General features: G+C 48.5%; 1 protein-coding gene across 8 annotated transcripts in view; it reads right to left on the reverse strand.

Moving 5' to 3' along the window:
* Positions 1-26,467, reverse strand: part of Ssbp3 (single stranded DNA binding protein 3) — a 137,540-nt gene that overhangs the window by 44,257 nt on the left and 66,816 nt on the right. Inside the window, exon 1 of one of the 8 annotated variants that reach the window (XM_028785046.1) lies at positions 25,361-25,600. The exons of the other annotated variants lie outside the window; for them this stretch is intronic. Within the exon in view, the coding sequence (XP_028640879.1) occupies positions 25,361-25,363 (3 nt within the window). The 5' untranslated portion in view covers positions 25,364-25,600. Of the gene's footprint in view, positions 1-25,360; positions 25,601-26,467 lie in introns of those variants that run through there. 8 annotated transcript variants of the gene reach the window in all.

Raw genomic sequence — 26,467 nt, forward strand, 5'->3', positions numbered from 1 at the left:
GAAGGAAGGAAGGAAGGAAGGAAGGAAGGAAGGAAGGAAGGAAGGAAACAATATAAGAGAAAGGCATATTAGTCCTTTTTGAAAGAGAGACTGGCTCCCCCAGGCTGGGGTAGGGGGTGCTACTGTATCACAGGCTGGCTGACCTATCCTAGGATGCACCAGGTTATTCTGGGAACTGGATCAAAGGGTGCCTTGTGGTAAGGGGTAGAGTCCCAGGTTGCTAATGCCACCTGGTTGTGCCTTGGACCCTAGCCAGGGTGCCCTTCTGTGAGCAGAGATTCTCTCAAGCCCACAGTGTGGGCTACACCAGATAGAGCTTGGTCTGTCCATGCACATGAGGCTGGGGAGGTCGAGAGAGAGCAGTGCCCCTGGATGAATAGCATGCAGTAGGTCAACAGCACACTCTTTGTATAGTGATCGTTTTCTTCTAAAAAGATGGCTTATGCCATTAGACAGACAGACAGACAGACAGACAGACAGACAGACAGATACACACACACCACACACACACACGCACACACACACTGCCTGCTGTCTTAAAGAGCTACTTACAACCACAAACATGTCATAGTAGGCCAGTGACAGCTCCTTAACGAGAAGGCTGGCAGTTGCTCCTGCAGAGTGGAAAATTCCCTGGTGTGGACGTGCATACGAGCTTAGTTCCAATGACAACTTAATCCTGCCAGGACCAAGGTACACAGCAAACAGAAACCATTGCCTCTAGGAACTTTTTGCTTTGAGTTTAAAAGGAATTATTAAAGGCAAAGTCCTGCACATATCTTTCAAGGATGAGAGCCCACACCTCCTCGGCTGGCACTCAATAAAGCAGGTTCAGAGTCACTTTTCCTCATCCTCTGCTGTGACACAATGATTGTGCACAGTCTCAAAACTTCACCAAGGTTCCTGATATCAAAGTACCAGTGGGGAGGCATATACAGCTCAAATCCACCCTGGTTTCTTCTGCACAGCAGAGCAGACTGGAATCCTTAGGCTCTCATGCCTGGCCTCAGGCAGCCATTAGGAGCTGCCCACTGTGGTTCATGCAGCCACCCCTCAAGCACGCCCCACTCCCCACTTGCAAGCTCAGAGCCGAGCAGATGCCTCCTAAGCTGTTAAAGCAAAACTAATTGGGCTAATTTCGCTAACAGTTTCGTCCCGCACCCCCCCCCCCCAAATCAACCAGCGTCCTTTGGTACTTCTGGAGAGATGCAAGCTGTTGGCTTTAGTGTTATTTTGTCAGCCATTAAACGATTCATCGGAGTCATTAATTGATTTATTACTGCTGCCTGCTCAGAGGGTTTAGCAAATAAAGAATGATGTAGGTCACAATGCAAAGGAAATTGGACCAAACACCACCACGAGGAGCTGGGCACTCTGTGCCTGCCACTGTCCACTCTAGTAGCCTCCAACCCAGCTGTCAGGTGGGAGTCAGTGCCGATGGCCCTTCCAACCAGAATTCAGGCCCAGCCTGCCTCTTGCACAGAGACATGGAAGGTGGAGTGCCTTGTCTGGAGACTCTGAAACCAGCTCCTGAGGAACTTCCAGGCACTGTCATCAACAGAGCAGGAGGGCAGGCACCTAAACTGGGCATGAAGCTGCAGAATGAGGAGCCTATAGATGAGGCTTCCAGGCTCCTATGCTAAATCTCTACTCCCCTGGAGGTGACATACAAGACAGCAACAGTTGACATGTTAACAGGCACCTCCCAAAGCCTGGCCTTTTATGTGCTTATCTCTGATCCTCTCAACAGTCCTACAGTTGAGGTATTATCTTCCCTGTGTCACAGAGAGAAGTGAAGCTCAGAGAGAGCTGACCTGCCCCAGGCTGCATGGCAGGCCAGGAAGTAGCAGTCTAAGACTCAAACCTGGTGGATGTGACTTCAAAGTCCACATTTCTTCCCCTCTCTCATATCTTCAGACAGACATAAAAGAGCCCAACACCTGCAGCTCAGCTCCGTGGGAACTGACCGAAACAGGCGGGAGACCAAGAATAAGGCCACTCTGGCCTTCTCAGAGCCCCCAGCTCTTGGTTTACAGAATGACAGGGCTAAGGGGCAAGCCCTGAGGTCACACCTAGTGGTAAGATTCCAAAGCTCAGTCTTTCTGCCAAGAACATCACACAACCAACATACACCACATGGCCTGGGTGCCTCTCCCTTGTGAGAACTCACATTGTGAGGGAGCCCTCTCAGTCCCTACACTGGACCAACCAATCTCCTCGAAGCCTAGTCACACAGTATTTGGCTGACCAAATTGGGGTAGACCAAAGAGATTGGTCCTGTCACCTGCAATCATCTTTCCAACTATTTAGGGAGTGGCACTGAGGAGAAGGCAATGTTCAGAACTCTAATGAGGGACTCCATGGTGCCTGTGGTTGTGTGCGTTCACAAGACAGGCAACAACTCTGGTACTCTGGGATTTCCCTAGAAGCCAAACAGCCATTCCACGTGTCTCCAATTCTGTTTCTGTAGTAATCTGCTGAGAGGAGATCCCACACTTCTGTTCAGCAGAATTACAGCAAACCTCACCCTGGCCAGCTTTTAGGAGGCTCACATCGAGTGTTGACTGATCTCCTCCCAAAGGGAAGGGCTCAGGCACCCACCACAAACCACCAGTTTACTTCTTGCTTCTGTTCTGGATACAATCTGGCCTGAAGGCTACCAGTCAAGCTCGCTGTGGATATTTTTGGGGATCTGCCAGGTGTACCACATATAAACTAAAGATAAGACTGCTCTAAGATGCCCCTTATCTTTCTGCGTTCCTCATCACTGTGCTTGTCACACCTGACTGTTAATTCCTTATTAAATTAGCCAGCTGTCTTCTCAGGGATCAGGTGGGTGTGGTTTGTGGAGCACAGAGAAGATGCTGTCTCAGTAAATATTATCTGAGTGAATAAAATTCCTGCAGAAATCCTGCCTATCAAGAGTTAGGTACCGCCGGGCAGTGGTGGCTCACGCCTTTAATCCCAGCACTTGGGAGGCAGAGGCAGGCGGATTTCTGAGTTCGAGGCCAGCCTGGTCTACAGAGTGAGTTCCAGGACAGCCAGGGCTGTCTGACAGAGAAACCCTGTCTCAAAAAAAAAAAAAAAAAAAAAAGAGTTAGGTACCAAATCCACAAGGTCTAATCCCAAGGCTCTACAGTCTTCCTCTAACTTACTGCTAGTCCACATCCAAATAACCAGTTACTCCAACATACACCCCCACATGCATGCACACAGCCCCACACATCTCAGGACACACTGTTCCTAGACATATCCCAACTTAGGAACTGAGAATGTCTAGGTGCTGCTGTTGCTACTGCTGAGAGTGTGCTACCAAATGACTTAGGTAAACCATGTCTCGTAATCACTGGTCATGTGAGTATAGCAAAGACCACTGCTGATTCTCCCTCTCAAGACGACTATAAAGACTTCAACCATCCTGGAAGAGTGTATGTACATCCAAAAAGTACAGAGGCAAAGAGTGGTGTGAGATGACCTCAGGAAACTTAACTCTTGCCATTTTCTCACTTCAGAAGACAAATAGGACACGTTTCAGAAACTGAGTGCAGTGAGGGAACCCAGTTCTCTGTGAACTGCTGAGACCTACCATCTCTCCTAATCTCTGCCCAGTTTGGCAACGCAAAGATTGCATCAAGAACCTTCTGTTCCGCTGGCCTAAAAAGTCACTTTTGCATGGGACTCATACACAGATCAAGAGAAGCTACAGACAGCTGTAGAGTCTGGAAATGGTAGACAGGGGCTGCTCCTGGTCTGGACAGAGGCCCACTCCCAGACAATGTGTTCCACTGCAGTCAAGTCCTTAGCCAAGCCTGAGATCTGTGCACAGCTGGATCCACTAAGCCACAGTACAAGAGACAAGCATCACAGAGCAAGCCCTGAGCTAGCTTGAGGGAGATATACCACCATACACCATCATATGCCTACTCCCTCACAATCATGCTTGACAAACAATGAAGGCACAGCAGGAAGGGTAGGCTAACGAAAGAGCTCATTAGCTTGCATCCTACCTACTCTGACCTATCCCTGTACTAACCACATTGGGACAGTGCCAACCCCTCATCCCAGGAGCCACTGCTCCCATAATCTCTGCTCAACAAGCTCTCTCATTTCCTCCCCTTCCAGATTCTCAGCGAATTCCCAGCCCTCCATCAAGACCCACCATACACATCTTGCTTTCCAGGCCTGAAGATGAACACAAAGATTATAAACCAGAATTCAACACTAAACCATGCTGATTCCCACCTGTGTCTCTTTCATGGGAAACCCTAAAATCAACACAGCACTGAAAGCAGAGAACATGCTCAACTCCGGTGGCTGTGCATCCTCTGCTGCTCACCTATGAGAGGTAGGCATGTTGCTCTGGCCGGCGATGTGCCCTGTGACGCAGAGCTTGAGAAGCAGAACCAAGGCATGAAGAAAGGCTGTGAACTCATCGTCGGCTCTCCTCCCAATCCACCATCCTTTTCTTCTTGTCCCCTCACTTGTAACCACAGGGAAATCTTGCTAGCTTCTGCAGATGCCATGGACCCTGCTTGGCACGTCCACTTTCTCCTAGGCTGTCCTGGGCACTGAGTACTCTGTTTCAACTCTGTATGAGACTCCTACCTATATCACCATAGCATTTCTTAGCTGGCCATATGACAGGGACAGAGGCTACCTACTTACAGACTTACAGCTCTGAAAAGGCAAAGCAGGTCTCAGTGTTCACTACATGTGATAACCACTAAATATCAAATGACTAGGGACATGTACCTTGACTAGCCCCACCCTGTGCTAGCCAAGGTAAAAGACCTTTTTGGACAAGTTCAGCCTGGCCCTTCTGGAAAAAAAATCTCTCTCCTTCCTTATTCTTCACAAACATGTAACTTCAAAGAACAGAGCATACTTGCATAAGCCCAAATGTCAAGAGGGGCAAACACAGCATCACTCCTGTAAGACTCCTTGTTCTCTTGTCACAGTGGTTACTAGAAAACAGTGCCTGAATCCTCCTCTGTGAAACCCAGTCTCCTCCATTTTAAAACCTAGAACTCAGGTACAGCAGACTGGGCCCCCGACAGATGACCAAGCTCCCGGATCTGTGGCAAAACTGCTCTAATGTAGGTTGTTTTCCTTTGATTTTTGTCTAATTCTACTCATGGCCATGGTCTCTACCCAAGACAAGAATTTTTAATTAAACCTGGGCAATGCATGGGCCATCAGAAACTCAATCCAGAGCTATGTAACAGGAAGGAGACTGAGGATCCCTTGGCCCACATACCAAGTCAAGGGCAAGACAGCTCTGGAATGGGGTTTCCCAAGGTGTCTGTGCCCTGGCTGGCTCTAGAAAGTTGCTTCTAAGCCTGCCTGCCTGCCTGCCTGCCTGCCTGATACTTGCAAGGCTTTCAAGAAGGAGGCCTACATGCATGCATCAGGTCCTCCACAGACACACAGCTTTAACAACCCCATCAACCTGCTCTCTGATGCTCTGGAGAACAGATCTTTGCAGCACTCCTAGCACTGTCCCCAAAGCCTCCCAACTTCTGTGTGTCAGGAACACAGGCACAAAACTCCTCATTCTGAGACTTACTCTCTGTAGACACCAGGGGAGACTGCTCAGCCCATCCTTCAACAAGCTCCTGAGGTGGGGAATCTGCTTTCTAATGGCCCATCTTGTCAGCAGTGACCAGGCTGGCTCAGTGACCTACACAAGTTCACAGGTAACAGCGGATAGAATTTTCTTCCTGGTTAGGCTCAAACATACCTCTCCACTGGAAACCTACGGAAGGCTGTCCTGGCGAACCTCCTATCCCCTCCACTTCCATGTAAACAAAGGATGTACACCATTTGTAAGCCGCACATCAGAAAGCTCACATCAGATTCTAGGGGGATCTTTACAACTAACTGCTGCTCAGGCTGCACAGCTGCAGAGAAGATGCAAGGCCATGGCTTTGGGAGCCCCTGAACCAGACGTCCTATCACATCTTTCGTTGGCCCTGAGTACAACCTGGATGAGAGACCCAGGTCAGGGGACCACTGGCTTAAGTGGTGAGGCTACTTTAGCCCTTGCCCTCTCCCTTGACCAGGCTCTCTAGAGTCTCCAGCATGCCTGTGGGTGCAGGTCGAGGCTTAGACAGCTGCCCAAACAGGTACAGCCTTAGACTTAATTGGCTTTTTGGTTCAGCTTTCTAATCTCATCAATGCTGCCTCCGTCATGCAGATGGAGGCCCTGGGTTTAATGAAGAAGGGTACCATCGGCCCTGTGTAAGCTGACTGTATCCTGGGAGACCAGAGGGAACCTCTCTGTTCTAGCTTTCTAGCTTACCATGTGGACAGCATGCACTCAAACTTGAGAGGTAGCAATTCTACAAAGAAATAACAGAAGCATTCTGGCAGGGGTGCAAAGCAGGGGGTGGATGCTGTCCCTTAGATTGTAATGAATGCAAACCACAGAGTTAAGCTTATTCACTCTCTTACAGGGTACCATCCTGAAGCCCATGCTGCCCAGGAGGCGGCTGCCCTTCTCGCAGACCCAGACTCACAGCGATTGCCCCTCCTACTCATTCTCTGTGGCCTTGAACGGCTGCTTCATTCTCTGGGTGTGCTGGGAGGACAACCAGCTGCTTTTCATCTCCACAAGAAAAGGCTCACCAACTACTCTCCCTGCCCACACACCCCTCCAAGAGGAGAAGATGCTACAGACTCTCCCTCCAAGTGCATTAGAAAGGGTGAGGAAAGTTCAGCTCCTGGACATCAGAGGTCCAAAAACATCACAGATGACGTGTGCAAACATCCCTGTGCAAATACACATGGCCTACTTCTCGATTATCTCACTTTATCTAAATATATCCTAAGAAAATAAGTTGGCAGCAGTGATAAATTCTGCAGTGGGTTCAAAGTAAAGAAAGAAAGAAACACACACACACACACAGGGTGTGTTAGGGGAGCTAAGAGTTGCTAGGGCTTTGTGCTTGGTGTTGTAGGTAGGTATAAGGAAAACAACATTTTATAAAAGAACTCCAGGCAGGTTCCCAGCCAGGCCAGCATACAGCATACATCCCTTGTCCAAGGGAGATGCTAGAGGCACGCCCAGCCGAGTACACACACACACACACACACACACACACACACACACACACAAACCCACACCCACTGGGACTCACTGCAAGACACTGGCATTTTCCATTTCACTTGCCAAGAAGGGAGCACCCTGCCCTACACGCTTGAGCCGCCAACCCCTGGAAACAAAGGTGGCAGTCATGGGGTGAGCAAACACCCCTTCTCCACTGGTCTACTATCCCTACCTGCCATTTCCACCAAAAGGAAAATTAAGGCACATAGCAGGAGACATACATGGCCACAACCCTTCCAGGGTGCCTCAAATTCTAGCACACTGCCTCCTTTGGGAGACCTGGAAAGGTGGCTTCTTCTTCTTTTTTTTTTTTTTTTTAAACCATTCATTAAATATGGGCTGTTTATGATAATCCACAAATTCAACCTCTTGGACACAGAACATTAATTTTATTAGGAAAAAGTGTGGTATTTGAAGGGACTGTGGGCACTTCTCCCAACCACCAAATTCCCCAATGGTTTGGAATATCAAGAGTTCTAGTCACCCCCATGCCATCTGGACATAAGACCTCCCCCTCCCCCCAGTCTGGCTTACCATGTCAGCCGCCTCCTTTCTCCAGAAAGAGTCAACTCAGGCCACCAGCTTACTTGGGGCTCTGCTCCCCACAGCACCAGATCCACTACCTGGTCTGCACTGAGCTTGCTCTGAACTGTTTTGGATCCCAGGGCGCCTTGCTCCAAGGCCTGGCATGCATGCTCAACTCTTCTTCACTCTAGGATGCACACCACTCTCCACCTTCTCAGGCACTCACCCACCCACCTGTTGCATGTCCTTTTTCTCTTTCAGGTACACACACCATGCAGCTCTGCTAGGTCTCTTAAGACAGACCTTCTCTCAGGGCTCTGGAGTTAGTGACAAGGTTACCTTACACACTATCGACATTGGCTGAGGCTATCTCTCCCTCCAGATCAGATGGTAGGTGGTTCAACTTCCTAATGCTTCAGCACTTTAATACAGTTCATGTTGTGGTGACCCCACCATTAAATTACATCATTGCTACTTCACAACTGCTACTTTGTAGTTATGAATCATAATGTAACTATCTGATAGGAGACCCTCCCCAGGCTGAGAATGGCAGCTCTAATACACTAGGAAGCAAGCAGTATCTTCCCCATCTCTATAACCTTACTAATGGTCTAGCACATTAAAGAGTTTATTTGCAAAAGAAACTTCAAAAATCTCAGAACCCAATACCAGGAGTTCATCCAATCAGTTCACACCAACACTTGGGTGTTTGAGACAAAGCTGGGTTACATAGTTCTAAGCCAGTCTAGACTAGTGTGATACTACCTCAAAATCGACAGACAGACAGTCATGAGCATTGCCAGCTCTGAGAGTAGAAAGTCCTAAGCCAACACAGCTCTGGGCCCAGCACAGACGTGAGGAAGGCCCAAGGAGGTCCCTGGCATTCGGAGGCCCTCAGTAAATACCTGCTGCTACTTAAACGGCCAATTACAATTGATGCAATACAGAGTTGCACAGGCCTGTCCTGGGCCCAGGATACCAGAGAAAAGGAAGGCTTATTTCTCCTTCAGGGTGGAGCAGTCTGGGAGAGCTTCATAGAGGGGTGACATCTGATCACACACCATCTGTTATTTTTCTCTAATTGTTCCACCTGTGTGAAATTTTTGAGTCTCTAGTTAGAATGTAGATTCCAGGAGGGATAAGCCATGGCTGCTGCCTCTCTGTCCTCTCTCACGAGGCTGTGAGGACCTTAGTAAGAGTCATACAACACGTTTCTTTATTTCAAAGCAGAGTTGCTGTACCCTACCAAGGCTCCCTGAACCCTTTCATGAAATCAAGTGGTTTCCACAACACTTTGAATGACTGGACTGCCCCATGCAACAGGCATGGCATTCCCGAGATGGCAGCTTTCACATCTCCGGGAATGCTGATGCCCAATGAGGGCCACTGGCCACTTACACTTATGGACTCTACAGGGCAGGGCAGGAGTGAGTGTTTACACTTGACAGACTGGGAAAGCAGAGAGGCTCGGGATCCTTAACTAAGGTCAGGGCAGACCACATCCAATCTGTCCACTTTTTCACACTGCCCATAAGATTAACTTTGTGCCAACAGTTCCCTTCAGTAAAGTTTCACTTAGGACCATCTGCCCAGAGAGAATCAGAAAGTCAGAGAGAACAATCAGCAGCCGCTACTCCCCTGGGTTAGCAGGACACACTAGCCTATGGGGCACTGTGTTCCAGGCACTGCTCATTCCTGGTGTTTCCTCAGTTTCCAAGGGGTCTGACTTCCCCTTTAACTTCCGTAGAGTCCTGACACTTCTCAGGTCCAACTACAATTATAGTTTCTGAAAGTCCAAAAGAATGCAAACCCGAGCACCCCTTTCTCTTGTTGGGATAATGGCTACTTCACTAGTCTCTCACCCACACTGGGACCCTCCCTGCTCCTAAGGCTCACAGTCCTGGACAGGGAGAGTGTCTGGGCGAGGGAGAGAACACAGGAGAGGGCTAAAAAGCACACACAACAGTAAGCTCTAACCCAAACAGAACTAATCCATTCAGATCCAAGTGGGGCTGAGCAGATGGGAAGCCAGGCATCCCCGCCTACCACCACCCTGGGTTCCAGGGCCTTTCCCATAGAGACATAATTACAAGGGGTGACCCAGCCACAGCTCCCAGGGCTGCCCTACTCCCAAACACCCATGGTATTGCCTTCATCTGCTTTTGATTCAAAATCTTGCCTAGCCCCCCTCCCCCATCACGTATTAAAAGCAAGAATGTAAACAAACTCCTCAGCTTTGGGTCACTGCCTGGGGTAGAATACACAAAAACTTGGTGGATCCCTTTCTGGAGTCTCATAGGGATCTGATGATCAGAGGTATAGGTCCAGCTTTTGTGCCTGCTGCTCCCCCTCAAAGCACCAGGGGTGTAAGACCATACGCCTAAGAAAATAGACATTTACCTAGCTTTGACTATGAGAACAAGACCAGAGTAATCTCCACTTAGCTCACTGGGGTATCCCAGTGTTTAGTATAGATGGTACAAAATGTATTCAAATACCCACAGAGTAGATATGACTCCCAGCTAAGCATAAATCTCATGCACCTCATTCATTGATGCCTTCTAATACTCAGCCTTAGTAGCCACTCTTGCAGAACAAAGAGATGATGGCTGTCCACTATAGAAACATAAAGCTCTAAGCAACAGACACAGTCACTACACTAGAAAGCAACAGGGCTGAAAGGAGCTCCGAGACCATGCTTGTGCAGAACAAAAGGCCACAGATCAAATCCACCTAGCTGATGCAGGACTTGGACCAGGGCCCTGAGAGCAGGCTCCTTGGTGCCCAGCTACACCCTAGCCTCTGGGCCCTGGGCAGAGATCAGAGCCACAGAAACAGTACCTGTTTCTCAAAAGGAGCAGCAGAGAAGACAAGATAAATGCATGAAACAATTAGTGAACAAGGTAACTGCCAGGCCAACAGTATTATATCCCAATATAATAAGGCACACGCTGTACCACACAATTAGAGACAAGAGTGAGGTATACCACACTAATCACAAAGAGCACTCTAACAGGAGCCACAGGGTGAGGGTGCTGTCCAAGAAAGCCATGAGATCCAAGATGAGCTGAGGTGGGGACTCCTTCACCAGGAGGCTCTCCTGGCTACTGCTCTCCCTTCCATGTTCCTGCCATGGCCTGTTCCCATGCCAGCCCACCTCTATGCCATGCTAGTGGTATTGCTCAGGAACCTTGACAGACCTACTTGGGTATCCAGCTCCAGGAGTACACAACAGGTCCTGGCACCGAAAGAGGCCTTGGCTCAGTATTTTCACATACAAGTTCACCAGGAGTTGTTAGTACCAAATGTTCTAATCTGCAAATACTTTTTCATTCAGTTCTTAGACCATCTGAAGTACAGAGAGTAAAGTGTAGACAGAGACTTAGGCCAAACAACCCCAAACAGGTCGGCCACTCACTGGACAAATCCTGTTTCTTTTGTCACTGTCCTATTGGTGCTTCTTGGAATCCCTTGCTACAAGTGCTTGAAACATAGGCTACTCAGGGGTATGCTCTAAGTGCCAATTATGTTCTGGCAGAGGGACTGGAGTATGTGAAAGAGGGGAGAACAGATGGGGCTCCAGAAGGACAGGTCATTCTAGGCAACAGCTCCAAGTGTCAAGAGCAAGCGGCAAACAGGCAGCAATAGGTCAAGTTCACTCAGCCATCACCAGGTAGATATCAGCCTGGGTTTGCCAAGAGGCAAGGAATGCTGTTAGATAAAGGCCAGAGGCTAAACAGTGGGTGCTGTCAGAGAATGACAGGAACTTGCCTATAGAATGATCCCAGGTCTGCCACTGCAGGCAGGTCTCACACAATCACAGATAATCACATTCAAAACACCCAGAAAAACAATAGTGCCGCCATCACCATGAAGGAGTGACCTAGGGGGATTCTAGGCTATTTCATCTGTTTGTTGTCATTAAGACATCTCACTATGTAGCCCAGGCTGGCCTCAAATCTGGGATTCCTCTAATTCAGTTTCCTGAGTACAGAGACCAGGCACCACCATGACTGATTTAAACTGTTTCTCAACTAAGATGGAAAGATCTCTCTCACTCTCACCAGTGAGGAGCAGAGGTTGACTAGAAGAGGTTCATTGTTTCAAAGTAATTGGTCCCTCGTCACTTTTTAAGGGACACATCCTAGGGGTTCAGATGTCATAGCCGGGGAAACAGCAGCTTAGACCATCTCTGTATGGAGACAGATCAGGAGAGTCAAAGTTCCCTTCCTGAGTAGCACAAAGCCACACCTGCTCTTAGAACAGAACACACCATAGCTGGAAAAAACCCTCACTTTAGAACCCTCAGCTGCTTTTTTGTCTAGCAGGGCTCTTACCTGCAAACTGCTTCCCATGACTGCCCTCTCCTATGACAGCCCATCATCCTTCCTATGTGTGAATATGCTGACCCATGTCCCAGTGGGATATGACATGCACTCCTCAGCAACCTTTCCCAAACTTACCCTTGGATGGAGTTCCCCCTCCTACTTGTTACTACCTGCTGGCATCCTTCTAGCCAGACCGGCCGCCGCCTGGTTCATTTCATATTTTCCTCGAGCCATCCACCCATTTCTGTGGTTCCCATAGAAGCAAGCTGTGCTTGTACACTGCCCACAGACAGTGGACATGACAGACACACTGGCTGAGTAAGAATGGGAGCAATGTGAGAACACATACTTTGGATCTGATAAACCCTGGGCTGGTGTCAAAGAGCATACATCCACCTCTGGAACTAGAAAGCTGCAAGTCCAAACAGGTAGAGCATTTCAGGCCAAGACACCAGGTTCATAACTGGCAAGTGTTGAATTGAAATCAGCCTGACAGAGAAGTTTAAAAACAGAACAAAACAAAAGAAAACAAATAAAAACACAGCAGAGCTGTCTTTACTCCTACCTGGGTCACCAGAGATGAGTGGGGAGGCAAGCTATGGTGGGAGATAGGGCTGGGACCCTGGCATCTCTCAAGGACTGCTGCTGGTATTCTGTGGCATTGCCTACTATGTTTTCTACCCTTACCTTCAATTCTGGGGTTCCAAAAAGCAAAGATCAAACAGCATTCTAGCTGCTCCCCAGCTAAGCCTCGGCCTACTGGCCGAGATCATACTGCATAAAGGTTTGTATGCATGTGGGTGTGTGGGTGTGTCTGTCTTGTTCTCTCTGTATTTGTAAAACATACATTAGATGACATTTTCAAGCTAACTCCATCCCAGAAAAAAAAAAAAAACCCTACAAGCTAAAAGACTCACTAGAGATGTTCATCAATAATTAAAGTAAAAAGAAGAATAGAAGAGGTTTTGATTTCTAGCAAGTCAGAGATTCACTTAAAGACAGTTTTGAACTAAGTTGCATTTTGTTTTGTGTTTTGGAGACAGGGTCTTACCATGTGGCCCTAGCAAGCTGGACTGAGATACTCATTTAAGACTACTCTTTGAGGCTAGAGAGGTGGCTGAGTGGTTTAGTGTATTGGCTGGTTTTCTAGAGAACCCAACTTCAATTCCCAGCACCCACATGGCAGTTCACAGTTGTCTGTAACTCCAGGTCCTGAGGCTCTGGCACTCTCACACAGCCATGGAGGCAAAGAACACCAATGCACATAAAAATAAATAAAACTTTAAAAAACTCTAGTCTTTAAAAAACATGTCATAAAAGACAATTTCTGTCTGGAGGTTCATGCAAAACAAGTATCACTAGCTTGGGATAATTAGAGAGAGAGATGGAATGTTGGACTGAGCCATCACCATAACTAAATTATAATGCTCTTCTGACAAGCCCTAAGGGGCACACACAGAACACAGCTCCCGTGACTCAACAGAAGACTAGTCAGAGGTGCCGGCACAGGTACGCAATCAGAACACTCTGGCTGGGGCATTTAAGATGATCAAGCTGATCCTGTAATCTTATTAACACCATTCCTCTACTGAGCTGCCCTGAGTCTTAGCCTGAAGGAGTCAGGCCTGAGCGCTGCCCTGAGGGAAGTAACATCCAATTTTGTGCCCCCCCCAGCCCCCAAAAGCACTGATCACAGTGCCCACACTGGATGGAGCCAGGTCCAGATAACCTTGGCCTGCACAGACCTATTTGGCAGTGGAGGAGGATAGCATGGTAACTAGGAAATACCAGTTCCTCCTGGGCACAGCTAGAGGGCAGAGTGCTGGCTAGAACAGCTAGTCTTGCCTCCTCAGGATATTTGGGCAAATGCCCCTATTAGGACTGGAGGCCATGAGAAATTTTTTGTCCTTTACGAACATATACAATGAGCTGAGAGATCTCCAGGCGGTCAGAAAGTTGGCTTCTCTGCCACTCGCTGTGGCTGACACCACTCAGTAACTCAAAGGCACTGGAGTGGTCTTGAATCTCCAACTCCCCAATTGTCCTGTACTCAGAAATAACCAAAAGCTTTAGCTGCTGCCAAAAAAGAAAAGAGAAAGAAAAACCCCAGGAACACACCAAATCCATGTCCAGCTCCTTTGCCCCTTGGAACAAAACCCATTGCAGACATGCACAAAGAAGGGAGGCAAGACAAAGGAAAGGCCAGGTCACATTTGACAAGGAGCTTTCTTGTCGTTTCCAAAACAGAACTGTCCTCCATTAAAGCGCTCTTGTTGCTCGGATGTTGGTGCGGGAAAGGAGGGGCTCACAACTCTCAAAACAAAAGCAGGGCCTAGCGGGTGGGGAGGCCCTGGGCAGGCTCCTTCTCCCTGCACACTTCTCCGCCTTTGAATGCCCACAGATCTAGGTCCAGGGCTGGCAGCTGTCTGTTATTATCTCAGCAACTCCAAGGGCCGCAGACCAGGGAGTGTGTCCCGAGCAGGTGAACACCATCTGCCTGGCTCTGATGAGATGTCCCTCTTCGTGCCTGCTGCTGCCAGACAGCTGAGGAGTCACAGCTAGTCTACACACACTCCTAGGACAGTACTTAACCCTAGTCCAAGCTCTCCCTCCCTTGGTCACTACCTGGTATTTAAAAACACTGGTCACCTCTGAAAGAAATTTCTTAAGGGTTTCTGTCAGGGAGGATGTGCAGAGTGAGGGACATAAGAAAACAAGAGCCCACTGACACACCTTCCCAGAGGCTAATTTTAAGAAGGGGTTTTAATTGATCTATAAAGAAAAAAATTCTACCTGCCTTTTAAAAAGCACTCCCTGCATTAGCTGAAACATTCCCAACACACCCTAGCCCATTTCCTCCCTCCCTGGCCCTCCCAGTTTAATGGGGGTGAGTGGCTCCCTGATGCAATCTACAAGGTCGGGTGGGTCCACACCACAGGGAGGGAAGAGGCCGGGTGGGAAGCAGGTCTGCTGGGAAGGGTTCACAAGGGGTGACTAGGAAGGTCTGCAGTTCTGGCTCTGCCTTTCCACTCCCCTCCCCCACCTTTCCTCCACTATTTTATAGGCTCCAGTGTTTTTGCTGCTGGGCCACTAAACAACTGTAGGTGGTATCCTACACATGACAAACTGATGACCCACCCTGCTCTAAGAGGCCGACTTATGGGTCTCATCAAGAACAAGGTTTGAGTGGATAGGTAGAACAGAAGCCTTCCTGCTCTTGGGTCTGGATTTGGGGGTGGGGGTGATGGCACCTACAAGAAGCATGTGTCCTCACTCTTGGAGGGAATATGCATATGCAGAAGGGATATACTGTTCCTACTGTCATTTCTCTGGGGCTCTCAAGCAATAAGAATTCTGCAGCTGGACATAGCATTTCCTGGGGTGAGGAAGACAGGCAAAGGCAGTCCATGAGCAGAAAGTTGGTCGTCCCAGAAGGGGGCAGCAAAGTGATTGTGTGATCATGGGCAGCCTCCAAACTTCAAAGTTTGAGACATAGGACCAGACTACACGCTACACATGGTAAACTCAAATACCCACGGAAAGGGTTCTTTTCCTGAACAAGAGCCAGAGAGGATGAGCCCACGATGCCAGAGACAGCTCCTGAAGAACCCTGGATGCTGGTGTGCTTTGACTCCCTAACTCGCAGGACCTGTTGTGGGACATCAGGGCTTGGGAACAATGGCAGGAAGACGCCTGCCACACAGGTCCCCATTCAGGAATGAGTCAGCCAGCCACAGGCTGAGCCATCCCGGCTTCCGTCCTCCATCACCATTGGGGAGAGAGCCAAAGAGTAAAGCCACTCACTCACTGCATGAAGGAACAGACCTTCTGCATCCAGACCCACACAGTGAGCAAGTTCTAAGGTCCTCAAGTAGAGGACAAGCTAAATTCCGTCCGCACAAAAGCCGTAACATTAAGGCTAGACAGACGATAGTGGGTAGGATCACTTGCTGTGTAAGCATGAAGACGTACACAAAAGGCCGGGCATGGCCACTCATGCCTTATTCCAGCACGGGGAGGGAGTACAAACAGGTAGATCCCAAGAGCTTTGTATCTTACCAGCCCAACCATACAAACTAAAACTTGTGACCAGAAGGGACAAACTTAAGGTCACTGAAATCCCCCAGCCCAGAGCATGGGCTAAAGGGGGTAACATGGAGCGTATGTCTGGTCCACTGAAACCCTGCATAGTGACTCATCTCAGTGATTCCCTCTGTGTGGAAGGAAGCCTTCATTGACACTGATCCACAGTTGCCTGTGCTAGGAACTTTTGCCTATAGGCTGCAGCCTCCTTGCCCATGCCAGGTCTTAAGGCCTGTAGCTCCAACTTTGTTGTGGGTGGCACAGAGCCTTATAACATAGCAACTTATGGGAGCCACTAGGCTAGGAGTCTCCCCTCTGGTGCAGGTGATGGATCCAACTTCCTGAAAATATGCATCCTTTTTGAATCTACTTCAGAAAGGCAGGCCTAGGTAGGAGGCCAGGGAGGGGCTGGGATGGGAAGGAACATCTTGTCTGCATCAGAGCAGGGAGGTAGCTCCTGAGCTACTCATGTGCATTTCAGCCTTTCTCCCCTCCTCAAGCAGGAAGTATTCACTGGACGGACAAACATGCATCTGGGGTCACACTAGGGCTAAGGCAGTGGAGCCAACTCTGATTTGTGGAAATGAGCCATCCAAGACAATGGGTCTACAAGCCACAGAAATCAGCTGCAGATGCAGGCCAGAGACAGCTGCCTAGGGACCTGCAGGGTAATCAATCCTATTGATAGTTTATTCTCCAGAGGAAGATCTGGGGGAGGAGGCTGTAGCTTATGGCTCCAGGACAATGGGAGGCAGCTGGGAGCACAGCCCTAGGAGCTTCCTCTAAAAGTCTGAGGGTCCTGCTTGCTCTTCTGCCTCCAGCCTTCCTGTTCCTCAGCTAGGTCCCCAGCACGGGACACACAGCAATCAACTATATGCCTGTGCCCTGGGGTCAATTCCCACGGCCTTGTAAGGAAAATGTAAAGTGTGAGGTCTTAGGCATCCCTCCTGCAAGCATCACCTCTGCCCTGTGTCTGAAGTGGCTGCTGCTTAAGTTCAGAGAGCTGAGCTTTCCGAAACTCCAGAGCAAGGCAGTGGGAGGGCCTTTACTTTTAGACCTAGGAGGCAGCCAAGTGGTCAGATAGGCAACAAGGAACCGAGCTAAAGCCAGCAGCCAGGTCTTTCATAAACCTGAGACTCCTCCTTGCCAGCCCTCGACCTAGACCTAGTCTCCTACTTGGTAGGGGTAGCAGGGAGAGTAAAATGAAAAGGTTTGAGGACCTACTATGGAGCTCAAACACCAAAGACAATCAGAAAGAAGGCGGTCTCTCCACTTCACTGAGCTCTGAGGTTCATAAGGAGAAGGCCCTTCTAGATCGCACACTTTGACAGGGAGAGCCATACCCATCAAGCTGGGCCCTCGCACTGGTAAGTGCATGCTCAGGCACAGGAGTTGAAGTTACAATTGCTAAGACAAGAACACAGAACTTAGATTTCTTTAGGTTCTGCTTTAAAATTACCTTGTCAAAGGGTGTTTCAGAATCTGTAGAGTTAGGTCTCACAGCAGGACAGAGGAAGCTGCCCTGTCTGGTGTGTAAAGCCCATTCAGTCAAAAGCTACCTATGTACTGCCCAAAAAAGGAATAGGAGCCTAACCCCGCCCCCCCATAAGCAGGAATGGGGGAAGGGAGTTTAAAATCTCAAGAACAAAAGAAAGGCAGAGCTTGTCACTCTGGCCCTGATCATTCATGGCACCCTATCCAGCCATCTGTCACGTCATATAGAAATTCCCTGTGTGTTATTCTGTCTGCCTGGAGTGACTGCTGGCTCTTATCCATCTCCCAGTTCCCACTGAGCCTGGTGCCCAAGAGGCCCCATAAACACTCCTGAACAAAATGATGCATCAGAGTTCCTACTAGAGCCTTGGCCCACAAAGCCAGACCTGGAGTACTCATTCTTCAATACTCAGGCTCTCTAAGCCACAACTTCCTTTTGCCATCTCGGAAAGAAAGCACAATGCATCAAGGTCACATGTGGTCTACCTGGGACCCCTTTCACTCCTTGGAATATGGGGTAATGGAGAGCTCACCTCACTTCACCTGTACCAAGTGCAGCATAAGCAGGCTCCACACTGGGAGGTTAGTGCGTGAAGTAGGTAGTCAGGGCTACAACACCATATGATTTGTTCATCTAGAGCGAAAGTTTAAAAATGGAAAAAAAAAAAAAAAACCTCTGTAAAAGTATAGAGTCAGTCATTTATGTACTGCTTGTGTCCATATAACTCAAGATAACCCTTTGAAAACTTACTTGACAAAATAATTCAAGGGTCTTGAAATTAGCCCATTTTTCCTCACCTAGTAACTTCACTTCTGGGTATTTATCCAGAGTTGTATATAACTGCAGTGTTGTGTACAGTGCAGGATGCTAGAGAAGGACTGGAAGGACTAGTCAATAAGGAAATGCTTCAATAAAACCTTATGTAGCCATTAAAACATAATTATGAATAGCTGGAAGCATGTTTACTCATAGAAAAGGCAGCAGACCACAGCCACAAGTGTAGACCTAGACAGCATTTGTCAAGGCTTTGGCTGTGACAGGGTAAGACCAGGGAAAAAGCTTGCTTCTACTTCCTGAGCTTCTCTGACCTTGTTTGTAAGGGGGACAGGTAGGCCATCTTCCAAACCACCTACCTGGCTCAGACCCCTCCAGGAAGTGAAGAACTGGGTGAGAGACACAAACCAAGACAAATGAACATGAATCAAGGAGGGTTACCTGAAACCTCCAAGAATGACATTTACCAGTAGGAAACTTCTGGGAATATGCCATACACACAATGTGCACACACAATGCATACATATACATACATACCACATGCAAACACGCACACACACATGCACACACACATACACACACACACACACAAATGTGTGCACATAACTGAGAGCCACAATTTCCAATGTACAGAGACACACCATTCAGTTCCCTTACAGCAACTGCAGCCAACTTTCTACCCCAACGAGCCATCTGGGGCTCAAAGGGAAGGTGTCAGATTGATCACCAGGGTAGGATTAATTTTTTTCTCCTTCTTCTTAAATCCCCTTAACTGAGAAAGCAGCTTGAGCCAATTCTGCTTTTCTCGCAGACACCAAAACACTGAGCTATCGTCACACCAGTTCATCTTCACACCCCCAAGTCGGGGGCGGGGGGCTGGGGAGAGAGAGCTTTCCAAGCAGCTCTGCGGAGTCTGCCATCCAGGGAAGGATGCACAGCAAGAAGCACAGGCGCGCAGACAGAGCAGGACTGCCAGAAGAGGGGCCATCACAGCCTTCTTGCCAGGCTGGAGGTGGTGACATCTCTCAGGCCTCCATGTGCTGCCTGATATACTGCTGCTAACAGCACACACAGAACACCCTTCAATTGTACTGACAGAAAGATGGGGAGGACAGCATATCAGGCACAGTGACCCCATGGTTCATTATGCCCCTCAACAGTGAGTGAGTGTTCTTATTCTGTGTATGAGCCAGTTGAACCCTAAAAACACCACCTCAACTCCTACAGAGAGCTCCTAGTAGGGGAAGGGCCAGGAAGCAAGCAAACAGGCAGCAAGATGGTGCCTTTGTTCAATTCCCTGTGACAACCCAGAGAAGTAAGGGCTGTTTCCTCATCCCAAATTGGCAGGTGAAGAAGACGGGCTCCAAAGAACTGGATCCATTCTCATTCCTTTCTAAGTGATAGGCCCAACTCTCAGATCCAGGGCTCAAGTCCAGTAGGTCCACCGCCCCCTGACACGCGCGCGCGCGCACACACACAAGGAATAGGACTACAAACAGCACCTGTTGCTCCCTCTGGGTTCCCTTTGACCTGACACTAAAGTCGCATATAGACTAGAAGCATTTGCTTTTGTTAGGTGGAGGGGGACAGAGGCCAGAACCATGTGAATTCCTCCCTTGGATACAACTTGCAAATATCCAAGATGCAATAGCCACAGGAAAAGAGGTTCTCCAGAAGGAAGAGAAAGCTCCTGACACAGTCCACTTGGGGTGCACCCTCAGGCCCACTACCTGTATTACAAGTTCTCCCCAACCCCCAATCTGTTAATGATCAACCCTCAGGCTGGCGCCAGTTTCCAAGAAGACAATGACTACCTCCAGGAAAATGGCCAGAAGCAGGTTTGGCACCAATTTATTGGGTTGTTAAAAAAAGTAAGAGGAAAAGGCAGCTAGGACTCGTATTTTTATTGTTCTTTTGTTGGCCTCTTCTCTTTGAAGGAGGCAGGTGGCCAGGGTGGAATTCTAGAGACCAAGGCTGAAGACACTGGTTTCAAACTCTTATCTAGAGAGCCTTCTCCACTCCTCAGGTCTAGACAGAGAAGGGCTCAGCTTCAGCAATGCATCAACAAGACTCTGCATACTGCTTTCATGACAGCCATTGGTTTCATACCTAGGGGTAGGGGACAAAGTTTAGAGGTGAATTAGGTAGTCCCTGCCCTTCAAGGGCTTCCAGTCTGGTAGGGAAGGTTTGACAAAATGCTAGTGTTTTCAAGTGGAGGGGACTAAGTCAGATGGAAAAAAAAAAGTCTATCTCTGAGATGAGAGATATTGGTACTTCTAGGGTAAAAAAAGACCAGGGAGCAGGGAGGACTAGTTTCAAAGAATCCTAAGAGAGGGGTGAGTGCAAACAGGCTGTAAGTTAACACCAGGACCTGACAAGTGGTAGTCATTTGGGAAGCTGATGGCGGTTCTCCTTCAGTAGACACAGAGAAGGCTCTAACTTCAAGGAGACAGGTGCAGTTAGGAGAGAGAATACCAAATCAAGAGTCCACAGAAACAAGCTCAGAAGACTGTATGGGAAAGCCCATGGTGCCTGGCAGACAGTAAGCATTCAACCAGTGACTCTGAAAAGGATGAACGGGAATACAAGAGCGAGCAGTTTGTTCTGTTCAAGGAGGCAGGAAGTATCTGCCAGGGAAATGCCCTGGTAGCCAGCTATAAAGAGAAACCTGTACTGAAGAAGGAGCAAGGGTTACACGAGGCAGAAGGAAGCTCCTACACAAAGGCGCAGTAATGTATTGAGTGAACTCCAAGGAGACCTTCTGTTCATGCTGGAGAAACAGGGGTAGCTGGCCAAAGATGCTGACCACAGGATCTTAGAGGCTCCAGGAAAGGGCATAGAGGGCTTCAGCTACAGAAGAGGGGATTTCTCAAGATGCCAGATATGGTGCAGCAGTCGGATCTTTTTCAGAAGGCAACTCTGGCAGCAGTGATCCCAGCTTCTACATAAGGAAACTAGGGACAAAAGTGGGCCCACTGATGAAGCTGATGAGATAATTCAGTGGTTAATGGGAATCCAATGCCCTCTTCTAATGAGCATGCAGACTGTGTGTGCTCCCCTTGGCCTGCCCTAGGCTCCTTGCCCCATACCCATGGTAAACCGGAAAGCTCTCTGCATTGCAGGAGTAGTCCAGAGTCTTATTCCATGAACCTGTACTAACAACAGTGCGGGTCTCAGGTTAAAGTGCAGGAATCCTTCACTTGTATGGAGTGGAGCAGAGAAGGATGGGGTGTTCAGCCTGGGAGGACTATATGCAAGCCCAGAGGGTGTGCTCTAACTGACATGCAGAAGGATAGCCCTTCAAGCACAGAAGTGCTGCTCCCTCAGATTTGGATATCTTCTAGGTGCTGTTGAGAATTTAGGGCAGGAGGAGGAACACACAGCTGAGGTTGGTTCATCAGAGTCAAATGGATAATGAGTCCTCTGCAGTGGGGAGTGGCAGATAGGTGTTAGCCAATCAGGAAAGACAGTGGACAAGGAAAGTCATGTTTTATGCACTGCTGGCTTGCAGAAGGAAAGTAGGAAGTAGGCTGAGAAGGGGTTAGGAAAAACAGAAGACATAACACTCCACCCTGTCCGTTCCAATTCAAGACTGGAAAATAAGTAGGTTTCAGCATGCGATGAACATGGGGGACAGAGCCCTATGGCTCTGACTTCAAACACTGAGCAAGGAGATTCTAGTTTGGTTTCTGGTCTCTGCCAGTCCTTTGTCTGTCTATGGTTAGGCCAGGCAGACCATGCAGGAAAGAGCAGCACAGTTTGTGGCAATGAACACAGCAGAGAAGTACTACAGGACCCCACTGATCTGAGGTAACCAAGGCCCACCACAGCCCTGCTGTCAAGTTTTATGGCATGGGAAAGCTAAGAGGTGAAGCCATGGCCAGCAGATACTTCCAGGACAAAAGGCTCATCACCCTTCTGTGCACACCACTCAGCTGTTCCTGAGGCACCAGAAAGCCCCTGTAGAAGCCTCAAGACAGTTTATTCTTCCCACGGCCACCACCTGACAATATACACACTTGGCACAGACACCAAAGATGGCACTAAATTCCACAAGGCTTTGCCTGGCCAGATCACATGGAAACAAAAGGTATACACCACAGGTAAGTGCTCGCTACCCACCAAAAGTGGAAGGAGCATATCTGGTCTCTAGAGGCCTTCAATTCAACTGTCCCTGACCTTGAGCCAATCAAAGCTCAAGAAAAATCAACAACTCACTTCTGCCCCAAGGGTCAACGCAGCTGGTATGACGGGCAGCATCCTAAAACCAACACAGCACCTGACACAAAGCAGACACCATGGGGTCAATGGTCCCAAAATTGTACTTCTATAAGCAGCATTCATTAAGTCTTACTTAAGGGGGACACACAGGCCCTCTGACGCAACCTAGTTGATGTTCGAGGATGTAACCCACACCAACCTGAATAGGAAGACCCTCTATTCTGCTAGTTCTGAGAGAAAGGAGTAAAATAAAAAGCCACGACCCTTGTCTTCTGGAACAATACTGGTAAATAATTAAATCACCTTCATTGACTCTCCAACCTAGGACTTTTAAGTGATACTTCCAGTACAAAGAAAAAGAAAGAAAGAAAGAAAAAAAAGCAAGACATTGAACTTCCAGCACACCAAAGTATGATGGTTGGGGATATTTAAAAAAAAAAAAAAAAAAAAAAAAAAAAACTTCTAGGCCCTAAAACTGTATCTGGAGGGTTTAATTAGCTTTGTAAAAGACAAAAGAGATACACAGGTAATAGGTAGCTTTACTGAGAGGGGGAAAGTCAGCAGCTCAGCAAACAGGCAGAGCCGAGCCTCAGATCCTGGCCTCTCCATCCAAGGACCCCTCCAGCAAGTTGGCCTAGGAGCCTAGAAACCAGTTTCTCCAGCTAGACAAGATGCCAGAGTCTTGCTTCTGGAAGGAGGCTATCTTCCCTAGAAGGTGGTGTTCCTGCTTCTGCTGCAGCCTGCTACCTAGAGCCTCTGCCCTGGCCTGCTAGCTAGACCCTGTCCCAACAGGCAGGCAGTGCTGTTCCTGTCCCAGCTCCCATGTTCTCTGCCTCCAGGCAAGCAAAGCGCAGGGAGGGAGGTGCTTGGCTTGAAAGTTGGTCTGGATTCTCAAAACAGCTAAATTTCCCCAACAGAGGTGGGAAGAACTGTCCCTGGTGTCCAGAGGTTGGTGGTTGTTGTTGTTTTAACCTACACAGGCTGTCAGACTTGTTCCCTTGTCCACCTTTGGAGATATCTAACCCAGGCTGGCCTGGAATTTACAGAGATCTGCCTGCCCCTGACTCCTTCCTGAGTGCTGAGTGCTGAGATTAAAGGCATGCACTGTTGTCAGACTCTTAACAGATGACTCAGGTTGGCTGAAAAGACTGTTGAGGTTTGGAGGTGTCTCCCCCCCATCAGGCTAGTGTTAAGTGTGGTATAACACTTAAATTTGTGCGACCTCTTCAAATAAGACTAATAAAATGCCACCTATAGACAGCCAGAATGACCAGATTACCCTGATCATTTTACAAAATCTTTTCATTTAATCCAAGTGTTCTTAGGGAATGCATTTTAATAAATCCCACTGTACAGATACAGAAGGCAGGAACCAGGGATGACATCTGCTGCCTAGATAGAGTTAGTGACCATGAGCATTGGCGTCTCAAACCAGGTCTATTGGCCTTGAATACCCCAGCAATGCTTAAGTCAAGGAACCAAGAAATGGAAATAAACTTTTGAGCCTTTGAGGCCATGGGCAAACCCCCTTTACAAGAAATCATTTAGGAGGCTGGACATGGCACTGCACAACTTTAATCCCAGCACTAGGGAGGAGAAGCAGGTGAATCTGTTGAGTTCAAGGCCACCCAGAGCTATTCCAGGTAGTGGGAGTACCAGGTTAATGACAGTGCCCTAATGGGGCTACATGTGTCCTGCAGAAATGGTCTGAATGCTGGCTCCTGAGAAGCAGGTAGGTCCAAGATGTCAGCAAGTCTGCTACAAGAGGCTGCTTCTGGAGGGCAGGTTATCTGGGCCTGATATGTTTCCAAACTTCCCCAGCTAGATAAACCCCAAAGGTGAAGACAACAGCTGGGCTCCAGAAGAGGAAGGTACATCTGGAAGCAGCAAGGGCCCTGAAACAGAAAAGAACTGAATTTTGGATCTCCAGCTTTGTACTTTTGTGAGAGAATGAGACTCAGAATTAAGAAACTTAAGAAATGAGAATTGAAAGGAAATTGGTATTCCCTGCAACATGTCTATCTTCTGAGAATGGAGCAGTCAAAAGGAGTTGGGATGGAGCCTTGTACTAGCACGAGGACCACTCCAGCATGGACTACCCAGTGCCTGTAGCATTTCCATCCCATTGCTGTCCACCACTGCTGCTCCCAGTCAGAGTCCACAGATGAGGGCTGAGCTTCCCCTAAGACTCATGTTAACCACAGGGCTGTTCAGAAGCCTATTTCTCTCAGCAGCTTTTCTGGGCCCCAGGGATACTGCCTGAATGATGGGGTGGGGGGGACGACAGAGAGACAGAGACAGACAGACAGATTCATCCCCCAACAACAAAGGTCAGACCCACCACACCAAGGCTTGTCAAAGGCCAAGGTATCAGAGGTCTAACATATCTGGTCTGGTCACAATCCCTCCTTTCCAGATGAGACACTCCTTATGCTGTAGCTCCCACTCATGTGAACACCTGTATCAGATCAATTACAATACCACTGCTCCTCATTTACCTTTGCTGGGGGATCCAATTATTGGATTAATTTATAATCTGCCCTCCTGGTTGTTTTATGCCTATTGTTCTTTTATATGGAAAAAATCACATAGAAGTAGAACTTAATCAAATCAAACAGTTCAAAAAGGCATGTGAATTTGTCTCAATGCTGACATCAATTCAATAAACACTGCTGTGTTTTCCTGTTTCCCTCGCTCCTCTCCACAGGCTGAGATCCCTAGAATCATCTGTGGACTTAACACAGTGAGACAAAGATAATCAAAAGGAGAATCTTGCCTGACACAAGCAGGTTCTGCTCTTGGGTTGATGGTGCAAGTAGAACTCACCATCAACAACCTAGGCTGCTTTTCCAGTCAGTACTAGGCATGGTGGCCCCGGGCACTAGGAGAAAGATCCTTTAGCAGGGCCCAGGGATGGTGGTGGCAGTAAGGCAGCAGCTCAGACTCTAGTGTCTCCCTCCTGGAGCCAGAGTAATCTGATGATCACAGTGGATAATTAGAGTCTCTTATCAAAACAATTAGCGGATGAATGAACAGCCAGTCCCATCTCTACACAACTGTGCTCCACAGTGAGGGGGAGGCAGAGGCAGAGGAAATGACGGAACTGCAGCCTATTCCCCTGGCTACCCAGAACACCTTCCTGCCTCTCTGCCTGCTTTCAGCCAGGCAAGCCTCCTTTTCCTGGCCAACTGAAACCCAACAGATACCAGATTGACCAGCCTTGACACAGCACCCAGTTGTGCCCTTTAGATCCAGCACTGACCATCTATTTAACCAGGCCAAGTGCCCAAGCAGGCACCAGAGCTCTAACTGCCTGCCACAGAGAGAGACACTGGAAAGGGACTCCACTGAGGTCTGTGAGCCTGCCTGTCCCCCTACTGGGCTGCACTCTTCCTGGAAGCTCCGTTCCATGGGAATACTAGAGTATTTCATCCGATGCCCTCATCTGTAATTTCACTAGCTAATGTTTAAAATTCAAAGCTCTTTCATCATTCCTGTGTCCCCCATCTGTAAACAGGCCTGTCAGTCTGATACCATTTGTGTCTACCACAGAAAACACACAAGGATCAGTCACAAAGTCCGTTGGAAACACCATCCTGAGTAACTCAGTCCAGAAGGTGGCGAGAGTGTGGGAGAGCCCACAGAGCTCAGAGATGGGCTGAGAAGCAGGGGCATCCAATGTGTCTTGGAGACAGGCAACCTGAGAAAGCAGGCAAGCCTCCTGGTTTCTAGGCTAAGACTTTGGGTGAATGGGTTGGTGATTAGTTGTCTCAGGCCCAACGCATTTAGGATCTCATGAAAGTGTCACACACTAAAGGATACATATGCTCTGATGGTATGAGTACCTCTCCCTCACTTCCTAAGGCTCAATACAAAAGGGAAAGTGAGGGAAAAGAGGGAGGGAGGGAGGGAGGGAGGGAGGGAGGGAGGGAG

Source organism: Grammomys surdaster, unplaced genomic scaffold (assembly GCF_004785775.1).
Source record: "Grammomys surdaster isolate TR1022 unplaced genomic scaffold, NIH_TR_1.0 100, whole genome shotgun sequence".
NCBI classification, from domain to species: Eukaryota; Metazoa; Chordata; class Mammalia; order Rodentia; family Muridae; genus Grammomys; species Grammomys surdaster.